Consider the following 22089-nt stretch of genomic DNA (forward strand, 5'->3'; position numbering starts at 1 on the left):
GTAAACATGGTAAAGCAGAACCTTTCTAATGATCTTGAGCTCCAATGAAAATGAGGAAAGAAAAGTCCAGTTCAGATACCTATATTCAAATATCTTACTCAGCAAATCAATAGGACCATTGGTTGATTGAAGTGCTATTTGATGTGAGCATAGGTATTGGAGCTTGGGACTAAGTGAATAATTGAGAGAAAATAGTGACATCACATCACAAAACTGACTTTCCTGTTTTGTTTTGGACAACTGCAGCTTTAGTCTTGTGTGCTATGAACCATTATAAAGAGTAAATATGGCAAAGCACCGTATTTACTCACAAAATTAGATAATATGACCCTGAAGATAATATGACCCTGAATATAACATATAATTGTGACTCACAATAAGATGACCCTGAATATAAGATGACCCCCTGCCTCCCAATACTTAGATTCTATACAGTATATGGAAAAATTGCCTTTCCCTGCAGTCTCTGTCTTCCCCTCCTTCTCTCCCCACCTTACTGTCAGATACTGCTCAGGCTGTTCACAGGCTAGGGACTTAAGTTGCACATAAACCAGTTTAGGTGATCAAAAACTGGTTCAAACCTGTAACAGAACAAAAGCTCAGTGCATATAAACCAGCTTCAAAGTGGCTGAAACTGGTTTAAAATAAACTTGGTTGAATGTAGCATCAGACTTAACTGATTTGGGTCAAACCAGTTTATGAAACTTCTGTCCCAGACCCCTTCCTGGTTCCAAGTTAAATCACAGTACCCCCTAATGCTTTGTCACCCTGGGCTGTGCTGTGCTGTGCTGTCTGCTCCAGAAAGCAGGGCTAGCCTTGCCCCTCTATTCCCTAGCTGGAGCACTGAGGGCTGGCTGATAAGAGGGTAGGATGGCCATCATAGAGGACATTCCGGTTTTCTGCTACTCTGTCCTGTCCTCTATTGATACGAAACCCGACGCCTTTACATCCTGTCCTCTATTTTCTCTTCAAGAGAAAAATAGAGGACATACAGGTGTCTGGTTTTGTATCAAGAGAGGACAGAGGACATCTGGACTGTCTTCTATGATAGCCACCATATAAGAGGGTGGGGGGAAGCCTGGCTGGGGCTGTAGCCTAGTCTGCAGAGGGGATGGGACTGCCCCTCCCCAGGCAAGCCCCAGCTGGGGCCTGGGGCCAGAGAGGGGGATGAAATTCCCCTCCCAAGTACCTCAGAGTTACCTGGAAGCATGAAGAGGAAGTGATGAGCACCCTGCAGAGTCCTGCTGCTTTGATTTTGGACTGCAAATCCCAGAGACCTCGGGGGCAGCAGGAAAAGGAAGTGAACACACAGCCAGACAGCCATGCTCTAGTAGCTCTGGGCTTCTGGACTGAGCCACTACAAGCATGTGGCACTTCCTGAATCAAAGGTAAATGTCTGTTCACTTGTGTTTCAATTTAATATCTGAATCTTAGACTAACCTGCAAAGACTGAATCGATTCAGCCTCAGGCTTTTTGACTGTCTGTACTTAGCCATGGAGGCCACAGTGCTTGGAAGCTCAGCCCTTGCCTGGCCATGCAGTAGTACCAGTGCTGCTGATTGGCCAGGCAGGCAACACAGCAGTGCATGTGTGCTGCTGGGCAGGGGAAAGACTTTCTATGTGCCCTGTGCCTGGGAGAGACCCCAGCTGCAGCCAGAGCCCAGCTATGCCTGATAGCGGAAGGAAGGGAGTGAGGGGAGGAGAAGGGGAGTAGAGAGGAAGCGGAAGGGGGGCAGGGAGCTGCTGTGGGACTGACATAGGCTCAGGGCCAGTCGGAGCTGCAGCAGCTGCCTGCCCCCTCCCCTCCCCCTTGCTTTGTAATATAAGACAAGAGGTTTCTTTTGCATGCGGATGGGGGGGATCTTGTCATATTTGAGTAAATATGTAGTTTTTGCAAGGAAAGAATTTTTGTAATATGAGCTCGCTGGAACAATGAGGAAAATGGCTTCTGTAGCAAGCTAACAGTGCGACTTTTGCAGATTATAGTGTGTGAAATTGCAAGGTTCTACTGTTTCCTGTGTGGCTTTTTTTATGTGGTACCTTGATCACACTGCTCTTATAGTTTCATAGTTGGTAGGGTCGGAAGGGACTTGAGCAGATCATCAAGTCCGACCCCCTGCCATAGCAGGAAAGAGTACTCTTCTAAGAAGAGTGTTCATCTAGCCTCTTCTCGGTTACTATTTCTGATGCTGGAAAAAAGAAAAAAAATATTGCTTGACTGGAAACTCAAGATTATTTGACATTGCTTTGAGGTTTTTTTCTTTAATAATAATATAATTTACTTATCTGATCTTGGAGGATATTATTCTTGGTATAAAATACTTCTCTTTACCAGTCTTTTTCAAGCGTGCCCCTTTCCCATAATGGTACACCACATCCATGTGAGAAACTTTAAAATAAGGGTGTGGATATGATGCAAAACAAGCCTTCAGTTATGGGCAGCAGATCCAGATTACCTCTGGTAATTAGTAAACCGTCTGTTTATGTATTTTTGTTTCAGAAACACTGATATCAATCATAACCCAATGAAATTCCAAAATGAAAATTTCAGTGCATCTAATCTGGTGTGTACACCATGACATGAATATTTTTCCTAGCATAAACCAGAATAAATAGATGTGCTAGGAAGCTAAAAGATACAGCAGGGACACAGCTTGTGTCAGTTACTTCATATTTATAGTGTGGTGTAGTGCCTTAATCATAGATCTTGGCACTATTATGCAAGGCACAGCATAAACATGGAATAAAGAGAGCCCTGTCTCATGGGCACAGCAAATGGATATTGCTGGCATACAAGGGGCTCATAAGTAATAGAAGGAGGCTTTTCCTTTTCTGCTGAGGAGTCACAGCACTGCAGCTGTGACTGAAGAGTTTTTGCAGCAGTTTTGCAGATGTTTGTGGGAGCTCCTCCTGTCTTCAAAGTGCAGCATGGGGCAAGGGGAAAGGTATACATTTTCATTTTGTGATGAGCTTGTGGTATAGGACCATAGACTAGCTACTCTGGTCAGTTCTGGGGTACACCACCTACATTTTTTTCAGTAAATATCTTCATTCTACTGGGCAATTCCAACTCCTCCCCCTGTACAAAAAACCTTAAATAAGTTATCAACCTTATGTCAAACATACCAAGTTCCATAGGAGTCCAATCTACTGTGTTGCTGATCCTTAGAGAAAAAAATCCCCTGCTATCAGTTAACCAGCTGACCTCCATGACCTCAATCCCTCTGTTCCCCTTTCACGCTGAAACAGTCTCTCAAGACCTAAAACTCATGTTGTACATGTTTGCAGAACAAGTAAAGAAATGCTTTCTTCAGTTTCAAGGTAACCTCCAGAATAGGGAAGTGTTATTTTCTGTGGTAACTCTACTCAAAACGTGTACATTTGTGATGAACTGTAGGAGCAATAGAGGTGGGTGGTGGTACAGGGCAAAAAGTCATATGCAGGTCAGGAAAACCTCAGTATAAGCAGGCGGCCATGGACTGCTTGAAGGTAGAGCTAAGGGGAAAGAACAGCGCAAGAGGCAAAATAAGGCCTCAAAGTGTAGGAACGGAGTGGCTGAGCTGGTTTATTTTTTGGGTCTGTTTCAGACTTGAAAAGCCATGAGGCAAAATCCTGAAGAAGCAGGGCTGGAAGGTCATCTAGTCCAACCCCCTGCCTGAGGCAGGGTCATCCCTGTCCAAACCATCCCATACAACCATAATCTAAACTCTCCATCTAACCAACTGAGGTGCAACACGGACCTAATACCCTAACCTGCCACAGGTAAAGCAGGGAACCACGGCACCCTGTGTCCTACCCACCTGAAACCTCAGTATGTGCTCAGGAGCTCCCAGGTAGAGGGCTATGCTCCCGCTGCGGGGGGCACCGCGGTGGGAGCCCCGCGGCAGTAAGTGGGGAGCTCCTGCAGATGCTGCTGTAGGTGGTGAGCACTGCCCAGGGGTTGATGACCACCCACAGACACCGCTGGCAGGGGCCAGTCACGATTGCTGACCCCCTGCAGACACCACCAGCCTTTTCATAGGGGGTGCACCCATGTGCACCCCCTACTTGTGGCCACTGTGAGGAAGGAAAGCAACCCCCACCTGCCGTCCATCCCTGTCCGACCGTGGGGTCAGACTCCTGCCCGCCCCAGCTCTGACCAGTCGGGGAGGAGGGGGGGGAGGGGGCAGCAGGACGAGCCCCTCCAGCCTGGGGCCCCACAGGAGCCCTGGCACAGCCCAGGCCACGTCCCCGCCCCGGGCTGTAGCCGACACCCGGTGCCTCTGAGGGAACAGCCCGAGGGCTGCAGTGGGACTCTCCGCAGAGAGCGGAGCCTTTCCAGCGGGCATCTCCGAGGCCTTGCAGCTAAGCACAAGGGCAAGCCCTTGGCTGAACGTGCCCTGTCGTTAGCGGGGCCCGCGGTGCTGGCGGCGGTCGGGCGGGCGGGCAACGCTGGACCCGGCCCCGACCCGGGGACACTGCAGCCGGCGCGGCCAGCGGCTCCCGCCCCCCTCGGCCAGCGGCGCGAGCCCGCCAGGCGGCGCCGTTGCGCTCGGGCCCGCCCCGCCGCCGCTGTCCGCCTGCGCGGCGCCGCCCCCGGCCGTGACGGGCAGCGGGCAGGGCCGGCTGATGGCGGCGGCGGCCCGGGCCGGCGGGCGGGCGGGGCGCGGTGAGCGGGGCCGGGCCGGGCCGGGCCGGGAGCACGTGGGCGCGGGGACTCGGGCCGGTCACGTGCGGGCGCGGCTGGCGGGGAGCCCCGGGGCCGCCGCGCCCCGCCCCGCCCCGCCCCGCCCCCGCCGCCTCGAGAAGGGCCGCACGGGCGCGGGCTGGTGGCAGACAAAGCCCCGCCTGCCTGGGCGGCCCCCACTCCGCACCACGCGCCTGTCCCTGGCGGGCAGGTGGGCCTGGCTGTGGCTCTGGGCTCCACAGGTGGGGCCGGCGCCGGCCCGGGGCGGCCGCGCGGGGCTGAGCTGGCGCCACGCTGGTCGGCGCCCACGGGGACGGGTGCGGAGGCCTAATAGCAGCGCTTTTCTTTCCGTGTCGCCTACGTTGGGCCTCCCCTGCCATGTCCCTTCCCTTTCCTAGTGGCGGGCCTCTGCGCATCTCGTTTGGGCCCAGCTGCTCCAGGATGTGTCTCCCCGGTTCAGAAACGAATCTGTGCCTGTGGCAGGCTAGCAGAGCCCCCAGCAGCGCTGCTCAGACGGGCGTTGCTCGTTAGCAGCCCTCCGGAGGTGTCAGCTCTTTGCTCTTGCTTGTTTTGTGACTGCTGACAAATGCTCTAGCAATGCTTCTGTTGCAGAGACCTCACAAAGACCATGCTGGGTCAGAGTGTGTTTCATCGCTGTGGATTCCCCTTTGAAATCTCTGGATTTATCTTGTGAGCCGTGGTTGCAGACCTAACTGTGCTATCATTGCACTGCACCCTTGAAAGTCTCTTAAGGCTGTGGTGCCCTGGCTGAAATCACTCGTGATTAGGTAATGGTGTTTTGCCAACTGACTCTTGGGCAGATATGAATCTTAGTCTCCCCAGAGTTAAGTGTTGACAAAACAACATTTGTATATTTGCTAAGCCTTGAGGTATCCTGACACTGCTGAGGGCTGGAAACAGAATGTGGAGTCTCCTTTCAAGTAGTCATGATCAAAGTATGGTGTGATGGGGAGAGAGAGGCAGTCACGTATTTCAGACTCCTGATTCATAGGGCATCCCTATTGCAAATCCATGACACCTGGTACTTTGTCAGCAGAGTTTGGAAAAGGGGACTGGGGGGAGCGGAAAAAGCATGAACTTTAGGTTTCCCTGCACACGTGTCTTCTCTTACCTAGAAGGAACACTTCCACATTTGCAGGTCAGCTTGCACTGGTCTTTAGTGATAGGACAGATCATTTCCTCTTTCTGGCCTTCCGTTTCAGCCCTTGATTCACTTTTAAAAAGGCACCACTATGTAGTTTTGTGAAGAGGAACAAAGCTGGAGGTAGAATTAAACTTCTGGATCTAATGATAACATGTGCCAAAGTTCAGAAGGGGAGCCACTTGAGTTAGCATCACTGAACACTTTCATAGTACAATGTAATAGGAGTAGTAGTCATTCAAGGTATAGCTTTCCTCTTATGAGTTGGTCTTCTTCTCTTACGTCATGTGAGCCCTAAAGTGTTAGTATCTCTCTGAGTAATTCTGACATTAATTTTTTTGTATTTCCATTCTCAGTGAAGCAGTAACGCCAGCATGTCTGGAATCAAGAGAGTGATTGAGGAGAAGGACCCTGACTATGAGGAGATTTCAGTTGCGCATCCAAGTAAACGTCACAAAGCAGCTGAACGGTCAGGTAGGAATGGTTTGTGCCTGAATCTGACTGAAGATAAAACTTTCGAGATATTGTGTCTAGTGAAATTGCATTGGGCTGTACTAACTGAGCTGAAGAACTTGGGTGTAAGCCAGGAGGAGAAAGATAAGGCAGCAGATAGAGAAAGTGCAGAATCTGTACATAAGGACCAAAGGGGAGCTTAAAGGTGAAGGGACAAGCAAGGAAAAAAATGGCCACCTGTTAAAGCAGGGATACTGCTAGTTAGTAAACCAGTTCTGGGCAGAGAAAGTTGTTCGCAGAGTTCAGAGGACAGAGTCTTAGGAAAGGGAAGAAAGAAAAGGTAAATGTAAGTATGGGAAGGAGAAGTGAAGTGAAGCTGGAAAAAGAGAAGCAGTGTACCAGAGAGGTGTGGAAACGGAGGTATATTGATGGTGCTGGTTGTGAGTTAAATTGGATGAAAATATAGAATGGGGACTAGAGAGAGAGAGAGAAGCTGGATGAATGAGTTTTCATTTTGCATCACAGGAGATGTACCAACTGGGAGCTGGCCTGTTGACCAAGATCCAGCAACAAGTTGAGGAGTTATGTCAGCAAACCAGTGTCAGTTTCTTGCCCATAAGGCAGGAAATGGGCTGGGCAACTTCTGGAACTTAGTTCATAGCAGCATTGAACTGCCAGGGGGAAAGAAGGGAGATTGGAGGGGTTCCATGGAAGTGAAGCGGAGAGGTGTGACCTCCTCTGTTAAGCAGCTTATGTAGGAAGATATAGACCTTGAGCAAAACAACAGGTCAGAACACTAGGCGGATGATGACCATGTGCCTGTTGGAAAGCTGTTGGGCATGCCTGAATCTGAACTTCAGTATGTGTGGTACCTCTCGGGCCTGGTTAACAACAAAGTTAATTGAAGAATACTTTAAAATGTACTTAAATAGGTGCAAACTCTTTAGTGAGCCCTCTTAGATTTAAACCTGGCTTGCCTTGCCTTTGCTTAATTTTATAAGCAATTGGTGTCTGTCAGATGCTGACAATTTAAGACTATCCCCAGCAGGGTTTTTTTGCACTGACCTAACCAAAATCTGTTTTTAAACCCAACCTAGTTAAACTGTAACCAATTCCCAAGTAAAGGGCATTGGAAAGTCCTGATCCTAGGTCTGGGGTGAATGGGAGGAGGGGAGATGAAGCTGGGCTTTCAGCTGTAGTTGCTTAACTTGAACGCAGCTATTTTTTCTCCTCCAGAAAGGCAAGCAGATACCCTGCTGTAGCCATGCTGAGGAATCAGACTATTCCATATGGAACCTGCAGCAAAAAGAGAGTTCTGGGCTGATGTGTGTAGGCCAAGAAGTTGTGGGCTGATGTAGCTCCAAGGAGATTAAGACAACCACGTTTTCTGTAACAGATTCAGATTCCCTCATGCCTGACAGCTTTTACTTTCAGTTTCAAGGAGAACATTTCATCTTGTTTGAGGCTTTGCAAAAACTAGTTAGTACTCTCCTGGAACTTGGGTTAATGAAAGATCAGCCTAGCCTTTATATCAAGAGTTACTCTTCTGAGCTCGCATTTTACTGTGATATTCAAGCCTGAAAAGTCTATTTAGAGATTATTTCAGGAGGAGTTTAAAGTTAAATAGGCAGAGCAGGTAGTACATTCTGTGTTTTTACGTGATTTGTCACTTTTCGTTTCCTTCGAACACAAATCTGAACAGTTAGCTAATTTTCTTATGGATCTGACAGGATCGTGGCTGCTAGAATAAAAACGTTGCTTAGATTGTACTTTCTTTTCCAAATTTTGGTAATTTCTTATTTCTAGCAAGGATTTAAAAGGGATCCAATTTCTGGCGCAAGAGTTCACTAAGTGCACCCGTTCTACCAAAATAGCCTGTAGGTGGCACCAGAAGGGAGAGAATACAGTAAAATCTCTGTTATCCGGCGGATATCCCCAGAGTGAGGGGATTGCTGGTTCTGTAAAAATTCCAGTTATCTGAAAACCCCTGGCAGGGGCTTTCAGGTAATGCGAAGCGAGGGAGGGGAGATGTGGCAGTGGCTGCATGCGGAGCAGCGATAGTGCAGGGTGGTGGGTGGCAGTGGGCACTGCCATGTACAGCCTTTCCCCCACCCCCTCTGCATCCAGCTGGCCACACAGTTAAATGTCAGATAGCAGAGATTTTAGTCTATGTAATAATGGATAAAAGAAACATAGATATTATTATTCTTAAATGTCTCGTATATACCTCTCCACCGTAATCACAATTTAACATTTTTTTTTTTTTTATTGGGAATGTATATTGGCACTGGAAATACATAAATAATATATACTTTTGACTGGAAATATATAAAAATAAAACTTTTTATAGGCCTAGTGCAGTTGGAAGGGTACTCGCTCCCATTTTAGGGAACTGCTGTTGAAGTGTATACTGTATTTTCTTGCATACCACACCTCCCAAATAAGACACACACTTTCCTTTTTGGAAAGGAAGCATAAAGAAAATTGAAAAAAAGACTCATGGCTAGGTAGAGGCAGAAGCTAATCTTTAGTTCACTCTCCCTTCCTTTCATGGTCAGGGAAAAGCTACAGTTTTAACCCTTTCACAGCTTAATTATCAGCAGCTCATGGTTATTCAGTCAAAAGCTGAAACTAGATGTTACTGGAGATTGATTTCCAGGAGCAGATCTAGGATTTGCTTAAAACAGTCTGTATGGTTGTGAAATAAGAGAGACCAGGAGTAGCTAAATTGCAAAGTCTTCAACAGAATTGTTGAAAAGAAGATGCCTTGATTAATGGAACATCAAGACCATTAAAAGGGAGAGTAACACCTGTTGAGTGAAGAGCAACTAGCAGGAATTAAGTAAATTGAGCCATTGAATTTGCTCCCCTCAGCCTGCTTGAATGGAAATTCTTCTGTTGCTATACTGGACAGAAAAACATCAACTTCCCTGCTTAAGACACCCTTCTCCCCCCCCCCCCAATTTGGAGGGTTAAATTTTGGGTAAAAATGTGTGTATTAATTACAGCAATTACTATCCCTAGCTGTGTGGTACCAGAGAGAGTTTGACATATCTCTGGTTGCTTTAATACTGTTAGAATGGCATTAGATGTTCCTTTGCTCCAGCAAATCAAAAAAATCAAGTTTGCATGATGTGAAATAGCTAGACTCAGTTATGAGTTGAGTATTTCAAAGTGGTGAGGTTACTACCTGAGGTTTGTTTTCTCTGCTGCTGTCAGCCACTGAGACACCACAGTATTAATGTATGGTCTGAGAGGTGTTTCCCAGAGGATACTTTCGAGATTAGAATTCCTACTAAATAAAAACTTGGTAAAAATTCAGATGGGTTAAACATGGCTGGTAAAATGGAAGTAACTTAAAGGAAGAGGAATGTTTCAAGCCAATGCTGATATGGAAAACGTGCTACTAGCTTGTGTGTGTAAAAGGAAAATGACTGCAAGGTAATAGTGGTATCTCAGTATCTTCATTTTACCCCTTGGTAAAAGAGCAAATCAGAGTGTGCATCTGATACACATTTGGAGAGTTTATTTGGGAAAAGGTACCTAGCTCAGAGTATATGATAAGTTAACTATTATTTTTCTAAATTATGTTTCTATTTAAATATATGGGTGGAGGCTGCAGTCACCCCAAAATTCACCATAGACCCCCCCATAGCCTGCCTCCCAGCCTGGCCCTGCCACTAGGAGGAGCCTGGCACAGCCGCAGCCCCACACACCCTCACCTTGCGCACAGATCCTGGGACAAACTTCCCCCCCACCACACACAATGTCTCCCCCAGGGGTGTGCACAGCAGTGGGAGCCAGCCCCCCTCCTTGCGCCCCCCAGATGATCAGCTTGCAGCTCTGTCCCATGCCCCATCCAGCTGGGCAGACTGAGCCCCCCTCCTTCCCTCACCATGGGGGCCTCCATCTTACCCCACCCCACGCCTGTTCCCTTTCCCACCCCTGTCCCTTCCCCCACAACAGACTTACGAGCTGGATACTGCTGAGCTGTGCTCCTGGCCACCTGCATGCTGTACTGTGGCTGCACACATGCATGGGGACATTTATCAGTGACATTATCAGCCACATCAGCTGAAAAAACCTGATTGCTCATACTGTCGATTTTCCATATATCAGTGCTGATATGATATGGCAGGGGTTTTCAAACTTCTTAAAGCAGGTTACCCCTTCTGGTGGGTACCCCTTCCAGATGCAGGCGGGGGCAGCAGTGGTGGTGCTGACAGCCAGCCAGACGCAGAGCCAGCAGCACAGGGTGCTTGCACGTGGCTGCCACCACCATCTATACACTCTGTGTCACCACCAGGCACCACTTTCCTGCACCCAAGTATCACCGCTTCTCCACGCCACCAGCTTTGTGTGCAGCCAGCTGACAGCACCCCCCCAACCTGGCATGCAGTGGTGCAGGGAGCTTGCAAACGGCAGCTACCCTTACTGCCATCTACACACTCGGTGCTGCCACTGCACACAGTGTCAGCAGCAGGGTGGCAAGTGGCAAACCACCCGCAGACGCTGCCTACAGTATCAGTGGCATCTTTTGATAAGGGGTGCACCACCACGCTCGGGGTGCACACGCACCTGCATGACCTGCCTACACGTCGCCTCTGATTATCAGTAAAGTATCTGTCCTTGTATCTTGGGTCCAGTAGCATTGCAGTGCCATAGAGAGGTTCTGATTCAGTTTCAGCAAAGCATGTTTTCACAGCTTCCAGCAAAGTAACTTTCATAGTTTTAATTCTGTGATCTAAATCTGTAACTTTGCTCAAAAGCCTTTTTAAAGCCACAACGGATGGGATGACATCAGAAGCAGAGGCTGAGGATGAATTCAATTCATGTGCTAGTTCTTCAGAAGGTGCTACGACTATCACTACTTTTTCCATCAGCCCCCCACTGATGTACAGTGAGAGTTGCAGGGATTTCATAGTCAGCTGTATGCGCTCCAAGCACACGTTTCTGCTCCAAACGGTTTTGTAGCATTGTAGTAAGTACTGTTCCACCTTGTCTATACATCCTGCTGTAACCTCTTGGAAAGTATTCAGAGCTCAGTATGCATCCCTTGAAGATGAGACTAGGCCAACAGAGAGTGTTTGAAGTGCCTAACGATTTTTTTATCCAATCGCCCCACTCCTCCCTCACCGTGGGGGTGGTCTTGATCTGCCCTCCTCCATGACCCTTCCCTGCCCCCCACCATACTTAGAGGCCGGACGCTGCTCTCCAAGCTTCTGGGCTGCATGTCGGCAATCAGATTGGTATTGGTTGATATGGCTGGTTAATAATCAGCTATTGGTATTAGCCAAGAAAATCTTGATCAGTGCACCCCCACTTCACATAATGATAGTTGCTTTGGCACAGGTTTTTCCTGCCCTGTTTCTTTCTTCTCTGTAGTCATCTTTAGGAAATCATTGTATTCAGTAGCATGGCACGTCTTGAGGTGCTGTATTAAGTTCGTTGTGTTGAAATATTTACTAGTGTTGCCTCCACATAAAATATTTGCAGCACATACTTTGCAATCAGCTATTCTGTTGTTTTTTCCAGACACTTTAAAATAATTCCATATTGTGCTTCTTTGGGACATATTTACAGCTGGTAGGGATTGCGCAGCAGGGTGGATAAATATCAGAATTTAAAAAAAAAAAATTGGATTTTTTAAATTTAAATCAGATTTTTTTATGTAATTGTATTTTTTGTTAAGAGCTTTTTAAAAAATAAACTTAAATAAAGGTAGTTTTAATTTAACGTATGCTAAAACTCAAAGATATCATCATAGAATGGGGATTATAACTTCTAATTATATACTATGTGAGACCATATATTCATGGAATCTTTTTAGAAAAATTTTATAAACCGGTCATATCTGGCCAAGGACTATATTAGGGGCCCAATCTTATGGGGTTCCCAGGGGCTCCTGTACAGACTGGTAAAGATTAAAGAAAAACACTCTACCCAGTGGAACTCAATCTAGAACGGGGGCAGGCAATTATTTCTGGCGGAAGACCACTTACCCAGTTTTGACAAGCTATCAAGGGCTGCATGGGTAGCCACACCCCTTGACAGGTGCCCCGCCCCCTGGTCACTATCTTGGGACCAGTGTTCCAGGGCCAGCACTGGTGGGGCCCAGAGCGGGGCACAGTTTGGGAGGGGTCTGTGGAGCTGGGATGGGCTGCACCAGCAGGGAGAGCGGGGAGCTGGCCTGGCTCCATAGAGCCCCCGCTGGCTGGGACCCTGTACTCCTGCTTCCCTGCTCTGGGCCCCACTGGTGCTGGCCCTGGGATGCCAGTGTGGGCCCTGTGCACCTGCTTACTCCCAGTGTGCCCCCAGCCCCACGGTACAGGCGAGGGGGCAGTGTGCAGCCCTGACCCTGTGCTCACTGGCAGGGAAGGAGCTGGTGCTGAGCTCCGGGAAAAGCGGCCCCTTGCCCGCCCCGTGGTTAGTGCTCCCTGCTGCAGCCACTCGCAGCCTACGCAGGGCTGTCCTGAGCGGGCACAGGCAGCCCCACGTGGGCTGTGAGAGGCTGCAGCGCAGGGCTTCAGGCATGGGGTGGGCAAGGGGCTGCTTTTCCCTGTGCTTAGCACCAGCTTGTAACCCGGCCTGGGGCCCACTGGTTTCGGGTTCCCTGTCAGGGCTGCGTACCATGGCAGCAGCTGCGGCCACCTGCTCCCCCCCCCCCCCCCCGCTTGCCATGCCAGGCAGCGTTTGCCACCGCTGCCTCTGTGCATGGCAGGCCAGGGGGCAACAGCTGCTGCTGCCGCAGGTTAGCCCTGGTGGGCGAGCCTGGAACCGGCGCAGGGCCCAGACTGGCAGCAGGGGCAAGTTACAAGCTGGTGCTGAGCGCGGGGAAAAGTGGCTCCTCCCCCACCCAGTGCCCCACACTGCAGCCACTCACAGCCTGTCTGCGGCAGCCTGTGCCTGCTCAGGACAGCCCCGCGCGGGCTGTAAGCAGCTGCAGCAGGGAGTGCTGGCCATGGGGCAGGCGAGGGATCGCTTTTCACTGGGCTCAGCCTTTCCTCAGGGTCCTCCCCCACCCTTCCCCCCGCCCCTTCCCCTTACCTACCAAGGACAGATCAATATTCATTTTCTAAATTTTTTAGGGGCCCTGTGGGCCAGATAGAATGGCCTCGCGGGCCTCATCTGGCCTGTGGGCTGTATTTTGCCTGGTCTAGCAGATCCCATTATGCATCTCTGTGATGTTTAGTTTCAGTTCTCAAACTGGATTTGTGTCTCCAGAGATAAAATCCTTGTTAACAGCAGTATATGGAGATGAGAGATAATGGATCTGATTAACCACCCATCAGCCCTATTGTCTCTCTGCAATTTTGTGTATGCACAGGCAAGCCCTTCCCTCTCTCTAAAAATGCAAAGTTTCAAGAAGTTAAATGAATAGAGAATACCAAACAAAAAGAAAGTGCTTTTTGTTGAAAACAGTGATTAAATCAAGGCTTCCTGACCAGTGTTTTTAATTGTGATTTAAATTGATTTGATTTAAATCGAACCCACCCTGTCACATGGTGCAACACAGGGTAGCATAAATCTGTTTGCTGTAGGCCCTCTGCCACCTCACCTGCACCTGGCCCCACTGTTCTGGATACAGTGCCTCAGAGGTGCCTAATATACATGAGCAGCAAGGCTGCTTTGATGCGCTGGAGTTACAGCATGTCAAGCAGACTAATTCACACTCCAGCAGACTTGATTAATGTACTGTGCTCCAGCAGACTTCAGAGTTTTGTGCATCAGAGTCCTTGTGCTTAAAAATTGTGGTGGGGGTGTTTAAACTAAAGCTCATCAAACAAGCTTCAGTTCAAGCACCTCCCCACCTCCATTTCTAAGTAGGGATGCTGATACAGGAGACATGGAGGCACTTTAACTAGAGTTGCTTTTGGAGCTGTTTTAGTTAGTGTCACCACACACACACTCACACTCACTCCTGGAGCACATATAAACATGCCCATGCCAGTTGCAGCCCCTGCCCTTCTACCCCAGCCTGGGGGCAGGTGCCTGAGCCTGAGGCTGCCCAGGGCTGGGTGGTCTCTGGGCCAGGTTCCCTGCCAGAGTAAGGACCCTGCCCTGGCCTGGCAGGTGAGAGGGAACCCAGGCATCCCTGGGCCCCAGCCAGAAGGCATAATTATTGAAGAACATTATTGGTGACAACAGTCAAAAAAAAAAAAAAAAAAAAAAAAGCCAATAGCCAATAATGTAAATTTCCCTTTTATCAGTGCTGATCTGATAGACAACCAATATATCGGTGCACCTCTAATGTTCACTAAATCAGTTTTAAACATAAAATTTGTTTAGATAAACTTACCTTTCTTTTTTATGTATATAGCACATTGAAGGTCACTTAATTAGAGAATAACGTTTTTAAAATCCTGTTTTTATGCATTTTAATTGAATTGTAGTTTCCATCCAGATAGAGTTTGAGAGGACTGAGTAAGAATTAGAAAATGACAAGTGATATATTTTAATATAATGTAAAGGTTATAAATCTAAATAAATATATGTTAAATTATAACTATTTAAACAAATGTGCACAGGTGTAGTGTGTCCTCCCACTAGCAAAAATAAGGTCTAACTTCAGTCTAATACTATATTTTATCAACAGGTGCTAATGGTCAACCAGTGCAAATCAATTTTTCTTTAAGAAAATAGTTAAAAATCTTAAATGCAAGACAAGATTAAAATTGGTTATTTAAATCTGAGATTCTTGCTCAATAGTTTAATTCATGATTAAAAGTAATCACTTTAAAGTAATCCACCCTTGCTTATTCCATGCTTCAAGGGAGTATGGGAAGGTGCTTTGTATTGGATGACAATATTCTAGATTTAATCTTGCTAGATCCAAACAGACTCTGAATCTGTTGCCTATCCTTCTGGGTATATCTGTGAAAAGAGATTATCTTTAAAAAAGATCTAAGCCTTTCTCTCATCTCCTGGTAGCAGTGACAAGCCTTTTATTTTATATTTCAGGAGAGTGAAGGGACCTCTTGATACTTTCACTTGGTTTAAAAGGCATGTTGTGGATATGTTGTAAGTTGTATGGTTTTTAGGCCAGAGAAGGGACCCTGATACTTGTCTACTGTTATGTTGCTCCCTGCAAGAATATGAATGAAATTATTCCCCAGAAACATAGTCCTACCTATGTTAAGGAAATTCATACGAGTGTATTTAACTTGTTGTAAACCCAGCTTCGTAACAGAGCTCAACATCTGCTTTAGGGCTGTGCTTTACTAATGAGATGCCACACTAGTGTGATGTAATTCTCATTAAAGCATAGACAGCCTAAGAGAATAGAAAAAATGTATGTACTTCCCTTTGTATTGTAAGATGCAGTCTTCTCTTGCCACGGCTCTTTTTGCAGTATTGTATAGCTTTGGGTAAAAATGACAGAAAGTAGCCCGTGTATTTCTACCACTTTCCTGCTTCTGCTGATGAGTCTGCAGGCTCAATGTTTTAAAAAACAAACAAAAAAACTTCTGTACAACTCAGCTGACAGGCTTTTTCATTTTATAGGCAAATTTTGATTTGGTGCCAAAAAGAAGTAAAATAGATTGGTATGGAGGCTTTCCAACTTCTTGGCCTCAGTCCAGGACCTCTGCATTTTACTTTTCTTTCTTTTTATATTCCTCCAATTGTTTCATTTAGAAATATTTGCCTCTGAAACCTTCCTTCTCTTTTTATTTGCATGTATGTCTTTGAACAGCTCGAGATGCTGCTGTGCAGAAGATTGAGACAATTATTAAAGAGCAGTTTTCTGTTGAAATGAAGAATAAGGAACATGAAATTGAAGTCATAGATCAGGTACAAAGGTCATGTTCTTAAAAGCAGTTAACATCTGTTTGCATCAAGGAGTATTGGAAAGTGCTGCTGTTGCTGTACTTTATAATACAGTATCTTTCTTTTTATAGCGCCTGATTGAGGCAAGAAGAATGATGGATAAGCTGCGTGCCTGCATTGTGGCTAACTATTATGCATCTGCTGGTCTTCTTAAAGCAGGAGAGGTAAAAATTACTTTGGAATAATGAGACTTGAGAATATTTGCCAAGGTAGAGAGCATAAATTCATCAGTTGATCAGTTTTTGTGTTTTGCTTTTGAAGTACACAGGGGTAGAAAGCTTGCAATCTGAACTGCAATGGAAAAATGAAAACTGAGTTGTACACAGATATATGTGCTATTACTGACCAGGCTGCAGAGGCATTTGGCCCAGACGAATTATAAACAGTTAAAAGGGTCTCCTAAGGTGGCTACCTTCTATTATATTACCTGAAGTAACTGACTTCTGCAGTGTTCACCAGCAGTGTGTGAGCATAGCTCATGTCACACTGTTAATAAATGTGTCCTTGTGGCATTCTTTGGAGTAGTATCATTATCTTCCATTTTACAAGGGAGGAATGCAGGCAACAAAGAGATTTAGTGACATGTCCTGAATTACAGAGGAAGTGTGTGGTCAAACTGGAAGGAAAAATGCATATCTTCTCTGTCTCAGTGCCTGAACCCTAAACTGTCCTTTCATTTGCACTGCATTCATGGCTTTAAAGAATGTCTGCAGTGAACCAGGAAGTACCACAGAGGCTTCAAAAGGGGAAAAATCAGAAACTGATACTTACTACTGTATGCTAAGTCCCTGTGGCTAATCAGTGAGAGTGTTTGGACTAAATTCCTGGGATTAATTGCAGATTCACTTTTGCTTTGCATTTCACCTTGAGGTTACCAGTTTTGGGGTTTTTGGACACTTTTGTCTCAGATCTGCTTACTGTTTCAAATAATACTACAAAATGCAGGGCTGTCAGCTGAAAGCCCTGGTCTTGCCCTGCCTCTGTGATTCCCAGATGCATGGTTAGATCCAGTGAGGTTGCTTTTGTTGCGCTGCTGTTCTTTTGTGATCTCCAAGAGGCTTTTAAAAACCTTTAGCTTGCTTTCTTGCCTCCCCAAATGCATGTTGAAGAACTGGCATGAAGAAGGAGTTTGGTGGTAAAGGGAGGAGTGTATCTATTTCCCTGGGGGGGGGGGGGGGGGGTGTTGATTGTCTATGTTTGACAACTGACCTGGCTTCTGATCTTTCTAAGCACTCCCTCTTGTACCATAGTAAGGCATAATAATAGCAAAGAGCTTATACATTGCACTTCATCATGTAGAGTTTGCTTTTGCTTGCTGAGACTCTTACACATCACAAGTACAACATTCTTTTAAAAAAATATTCTTGCTCATAATTGGCTAAAAAAACTACAGACATTTCCCTAGTGGTTTTGTGCTTTAGGTTTTATGAGTCTGTTCCTGGTAATAAAGTCAAGGTGTGTTTTTATTTGACACCCTCTCCAAGGGTCTAATTCCCATGCTGGCTAAGTTGCTTGTATTTTTTATGATCATTGCCATTTAGCCACTTGTTTTAAAATGTAGTTAATATTAATTTGGTTTTATTGCTACCTATCACAGTTTTACTTTCACTTCTAGTAAAGTGACTCTTGCAGTTTAAATGCCTGCAAGTTCCCAGGCAGCTGTGCTTAACATTTATAATACATTTATAATCTATTTATAATATGAAAACAAACAACTTTTCTTAGCAAATGAACTTAATACAGTACTAGTAGATTAAAGTATTTATTACCTTTTCCATTCACATTAGAAATAAAGTGTTCTTTTCCAGGGTTAAAGGAAAACAAAACAGGATGTAGATTTTTTTCCTCCTTTGGTGCAAAGGATTTAAAATCAGTTCTGTTTGGGTATTTGGGGGGGTTTACAGTAGAGGTTAAAATCTTTTCTACCCTATTTTTCATGAATAATTTCTGAAAGCCTAGTAAGATTATTATATTGCAAAGTACTGAAGAAACCAAAACTCAGAATCAAGGAAGGGGAAAATATTCCCGACAGACTAATTGTTTGTTTACTTTAACAGCGTTTTAAATCCAAATGCCTCATAAACTGTTGGGAAGAAAGTTTGTTATCAGCAGTGGAATTGTCAGAAGCACTTTTGGAAATCCCAGGCCAGAGATTCCAACTCCCCAACTCCAGCCTCTTCGGTTCAAGGCCGAGAGAAGTTGCATCCATTCCCTGTCTTTCTTAAGGAAACTTCTTTGGTGAAACTTAAATACATAGATATGCATATTTGTTGATATCTATAAGTTTAAAAACAAGCAGACCTCTTAGGCCTCATTATGCATGGGAAGTCCCATGTTTTAGCTTTTTATTTTGATTTTTTACAGGTCACCCACAGAGGCCCTATGTTAAGAAAGACATAAGGTTAGATGTAATATATCAGGTTTGGTATGCCTTGCAGGCATTTGTAATCACATTATTCTTGACCCTCTGCTTAATTTTTGTGAACAGGCAGGGCACTGATGGATGCAGCTTGTCTCTTAGGCCTTTATAAAGCCCCAAGTGTAATACCACGACTAAGAGGCTAGTGCAGGGGTAGGCAACCCCTGGGATGGGTGCCGGAGTGTGACGCATGAAGACATTTTGCTTGGCATGCACATCTCTGGGCAATTGGCAGGGAAGGGGGCAGGGCTGAGCTGCCACAACAAGGATCAGGCACCTCACACCACCCCTGCCATCTGCCCCTGGTACGCCAACATCTTACCAGTTGAGGTTGCTGGTGTTTTTGGCACTCGGCTCAAAAACATTGCTGACTCTTGAGCTAGTGCACTTAAACTCCCTGTCTACCAGCAAGAATCAGGCAACTTATGCAGTGTGATGCTCTTGCTCATACTGTGAGAATGTATGTGCTTGCAAGCAAAAGGAAACATTTTTGTTTTTTCATTTAGCGGCAGCCTGCGAAGTAATCTGCATATGTTGCAGGCTTCAGTTCCAAAGTCAAATAGATTTCCAGGATCAGGGAGGCTGAAGCATTGGAATTGGCAATGTTTTGGGCCCATCTCCCTAGAACAATCTTTGGAGAGGCGTGCTTTGCTCTTGAGTTGTTTATTTCTGTGCACTGATATTTTGCTCTTCCTTTTCTGGCATAGATAGACCCAATTTTTTCTGTTCTGGAAAAATTAACAGATCTTCCTGGGCTCTTTTATTGCAGGGAACCAAGACATGTGACTCTATGGTTTTTAATCATCCTTCAATCAAGAAGTTCTTGGAATCACCATCCAGATCATCCTCTCCTGCTAACCAGGGATCAGATACTCCATCTGCCAATCACTCAGAAAGTGACTCGCTATCTCAACACACTGATTTCCTTCTGGACAAAGACAATGGCAGTCTAGATGTGGAAGAACGATTGACGAATAACCTGGATCAGAGACCAAATAGAGGCACTGGACGGGTAAAATAAAGCTTGAGCAATGGTGGCAATGTTTAAAGAGGGTGGGAGAAAAGGTTGAAGGCTCTTGTGATCACAGGACTTCTTACCCACCTACCAGTGGAAATTCTCTTGGCTCTGAGGTATGTGTGTTTCTTCACCAAGCTCTCCAGACTTCTAGCTGCCCTTCAACTAGCAACTCATTCCATTGCTTTCAGCCAGTATTTCAGACTTGCCCAGCTATCTATCTTGTCCTAGCTGTCTTTGCTATGGAAGTAACTTGAGTTCTCTTCACTCCAGTTAAGGCCGCTGGAGGTACTCTCTCAAAACAGAGTAGTCAGACTGGAAAATTCTGGAGCTACATAGTAATTGTGTTGTTAGTGCTTCCTGATGGAGCAGCTAACTCTGGTTAGAATCAACACCATGGTAAAGTTAATGCTTCATTTGTAACAAAGAAAGCAAAGACAAGCCCTGTGTAGCAGTTTGTATTTCCCAGCAAAATTTTAGGGAAATCATTAAGTTTGTAGCTTTCTACTGACCCACTGGGAACCTTGCCATTTTGAATTGGTCTGTTACTAGTACTGTGGCCTGGTTTTATATCCCCAAAAAGTTGCATTTGCATTACTTACAGTAGGTGAAGTTTTCACAATTGCTGTATCTGGGCTTGGCCTGCTCACTGTCCCTAGGAACAACATGCCAACTGGCAAGTTTATTGTCATTGGTTAGATCATCCTGAGGATGTTGAAACATATGAACCCCTCTTCCCTCAGAAATAGGACGATAGAAATCCCTCATTCTCATAGGAGACACAAACTTGTACCCTGTCTTTAGCTCCCTTACCTCTGATGTACAGAACAGAAAGGGTTGAAAATTAACATACACTCTTCTCTGAGCAAGAGTATAAATAGTCCTTTCTCCTCCAGAAAAATAGCTTCTTTACTGTAAACAGCCCTACTTAGCAGTCCTCCTTCCCTCTTGTCTGTGCGTAACTGGACCCACAGGAAAGTCATAAGCAGTTTCACATGGTAGGTTTTTCCTCTGTCTGCAGGGTAGAACTTACTCTCTTCACTTGTTCCAAAGAAAGTAATCCATTCCCTTTCAGGTTCCCAGGCTTGTATTCATGAAGAGTCAGTGGTACTCATTATTTTAGGAACACGCATCTCTTTTACAAACATATGAACCAGGCCTTACAGCGAGTCTGTGAGGCAGGCAGCACTTAATACTGAACTCCCTTTACACAAAGGCATTCTTATTTAAAGCCCCTTAGTGAGCCATTTGCCCAGCTGAGAATGCTACCTACAGGGCCTAGGAGTAAAGACTCCAGTCCTAACCATTGCTGAGTACTACTTTGACAAAGCCATGTCTAATAGAAAATTGCTTTGATCTTCTAGAAAACACTAATAAAAAAAACTGTCCATGTACCACGGGGAAATAGGAGTATCATTAGTTGTTACTGTTGCAGTAAAACCTCTTTAATCTGTCAGGAGGGAAAGGACTAGGGCTGTGCGAAGTTTCAGTAGCTGTTACATTTCGGAGGTGTTTCGGGCCGTTTTGGCACCCGAAACACTGAATCTGAATTGAAATGGAAGGTTCAGAAACATCTCCAAAATGAAACAAGGCATCCTAAATGTTTTGGAAGATTTTGGAGTTTTGGAGCCAGGCATGCAGGGAAACAGCTGTACCCTGCTGCCCTGCCATACAGCTCAGCTTTGCAGGGAGCAGTGAACCATGCCGGGGGTCTCCTCGCCACCGCTGCCTGCCCTGCGCTGCCCCAGCGATGCAGAGCTGCACAGGGAGGGCAGCGCCAGCAAGGAGACCGAGGCGCAGATCTCTGCTCCCTGTGGAGCCAGGTTGCATGGCAGGGCAGTGCTGGTCCCTGCCATGCGACCTGGCTCCGCAGGCAACAGAGATCCAGGGGCGGGCAGCAGCAATGAAGAGACCCTGACATGGATCTCTGCTCCCTATGGAGCTGAGTCAGACAGCAGGGACCAGTAAGCTTGCTTGCCGCTCTGTGCTGCTTCCCTGCCCCGCAACCTGGCGTGACAGGGATCAGAGATCCACGTGGGGATCTCCTCGCCGGCACAGAGGGCAGCAGCTCTCCCCCGGATGAGCCACCCATGGGCCCCATCCTCCTCCCCACTGGGGCCCTGCAGCCCCCAGCCCCAACCCCTGCCTGGCTGGGTAGGGCTGTGCGAAGCTTCCCTTGGAACCCATTCGAAACCAATTTGGAGAAGATTCGGCAAAGCAGAATCTCCAAAACACATTCAGCTGAAACGAAACAGGACAGTGATCCGAAACAACCGAATCCGAAACCAAATCAAAACACAGCTGTTTCGAGCAGCCCTACAAAGAACCCATTGTAGGCAACTGGTTCTGCAGCTTAGCAACTGTTCAGTAACATTTGATGGAAATAGCCAGTATTCTGCATCAGACATGTAATACAACTTCACTGATGTTCAGGAACATACATTGGAGACTAGAGTGTCTTGCCAAGGCTGTGTCCTCACTGGGAGTTCTCTACTGGCATGCTGCATTGTCGGAGGGTTTCTAGCATGGACTTGGCTACGCCGGTA

General features: G+C 46.3%; 1 protein-coding gene across 6 annotated transcripts in view; it reads left to right on the forward strand.

Annotated features, from left to right (window-relative positions):
* The first annotated feature begins 1326 nt into the window (after positions 1-1326).
* The window catches only part of YEATS2 (YEATS domain containing 2), a 77545-nt gene continuing 56782 nt past the window's right edge, over positions 1327-22089 (forward strand). For 4 of the 6 annotated variants that reach the window (XM_019486137.2, XM_019486139.2, XM_019486140.2 and 1 more), the window contains exons 1-5: positions 1327-1388; positions 6185-6302; positions 15976-16073; positions 16181-16273; positions 19298-19540. In XM_019486137.2, the coding sequence (XP_019341682.1) occupies positions 6203-6302; positions 15976-16073; positions 16181-16273; positions 19298-19540 (534 nt within the window). In that variant the 5' untranslated portion in view covers positions 1327-1388; positions 6185-6202. Of the gene's footprint in view, positions 1389-4564; positions 4649-4808; positions 4878-6184; positions 6303-15975; positions 16074-16180; positions 16274-19297; positions 19541-22089 lie in introns of those variants that run through there. The other 2 variants (XM_059730909.1, XM_059730910.1) reach the window with 2 other exon arrangements.

This window comes from Alligator mississippiensis, chromosome 7, assembly GCF_030867095.1.
Source record: "Alligator mississippiensis isolate rAllMis1 chromosome 7, rAllMis1, whole genome shotgun sequence".
Classification (NCBI taxonomy): Eukaryota; Metazoa; Chordata; order Crocodylia; family Alligatoridae; genus Alligator; species Alligator mississippiensis.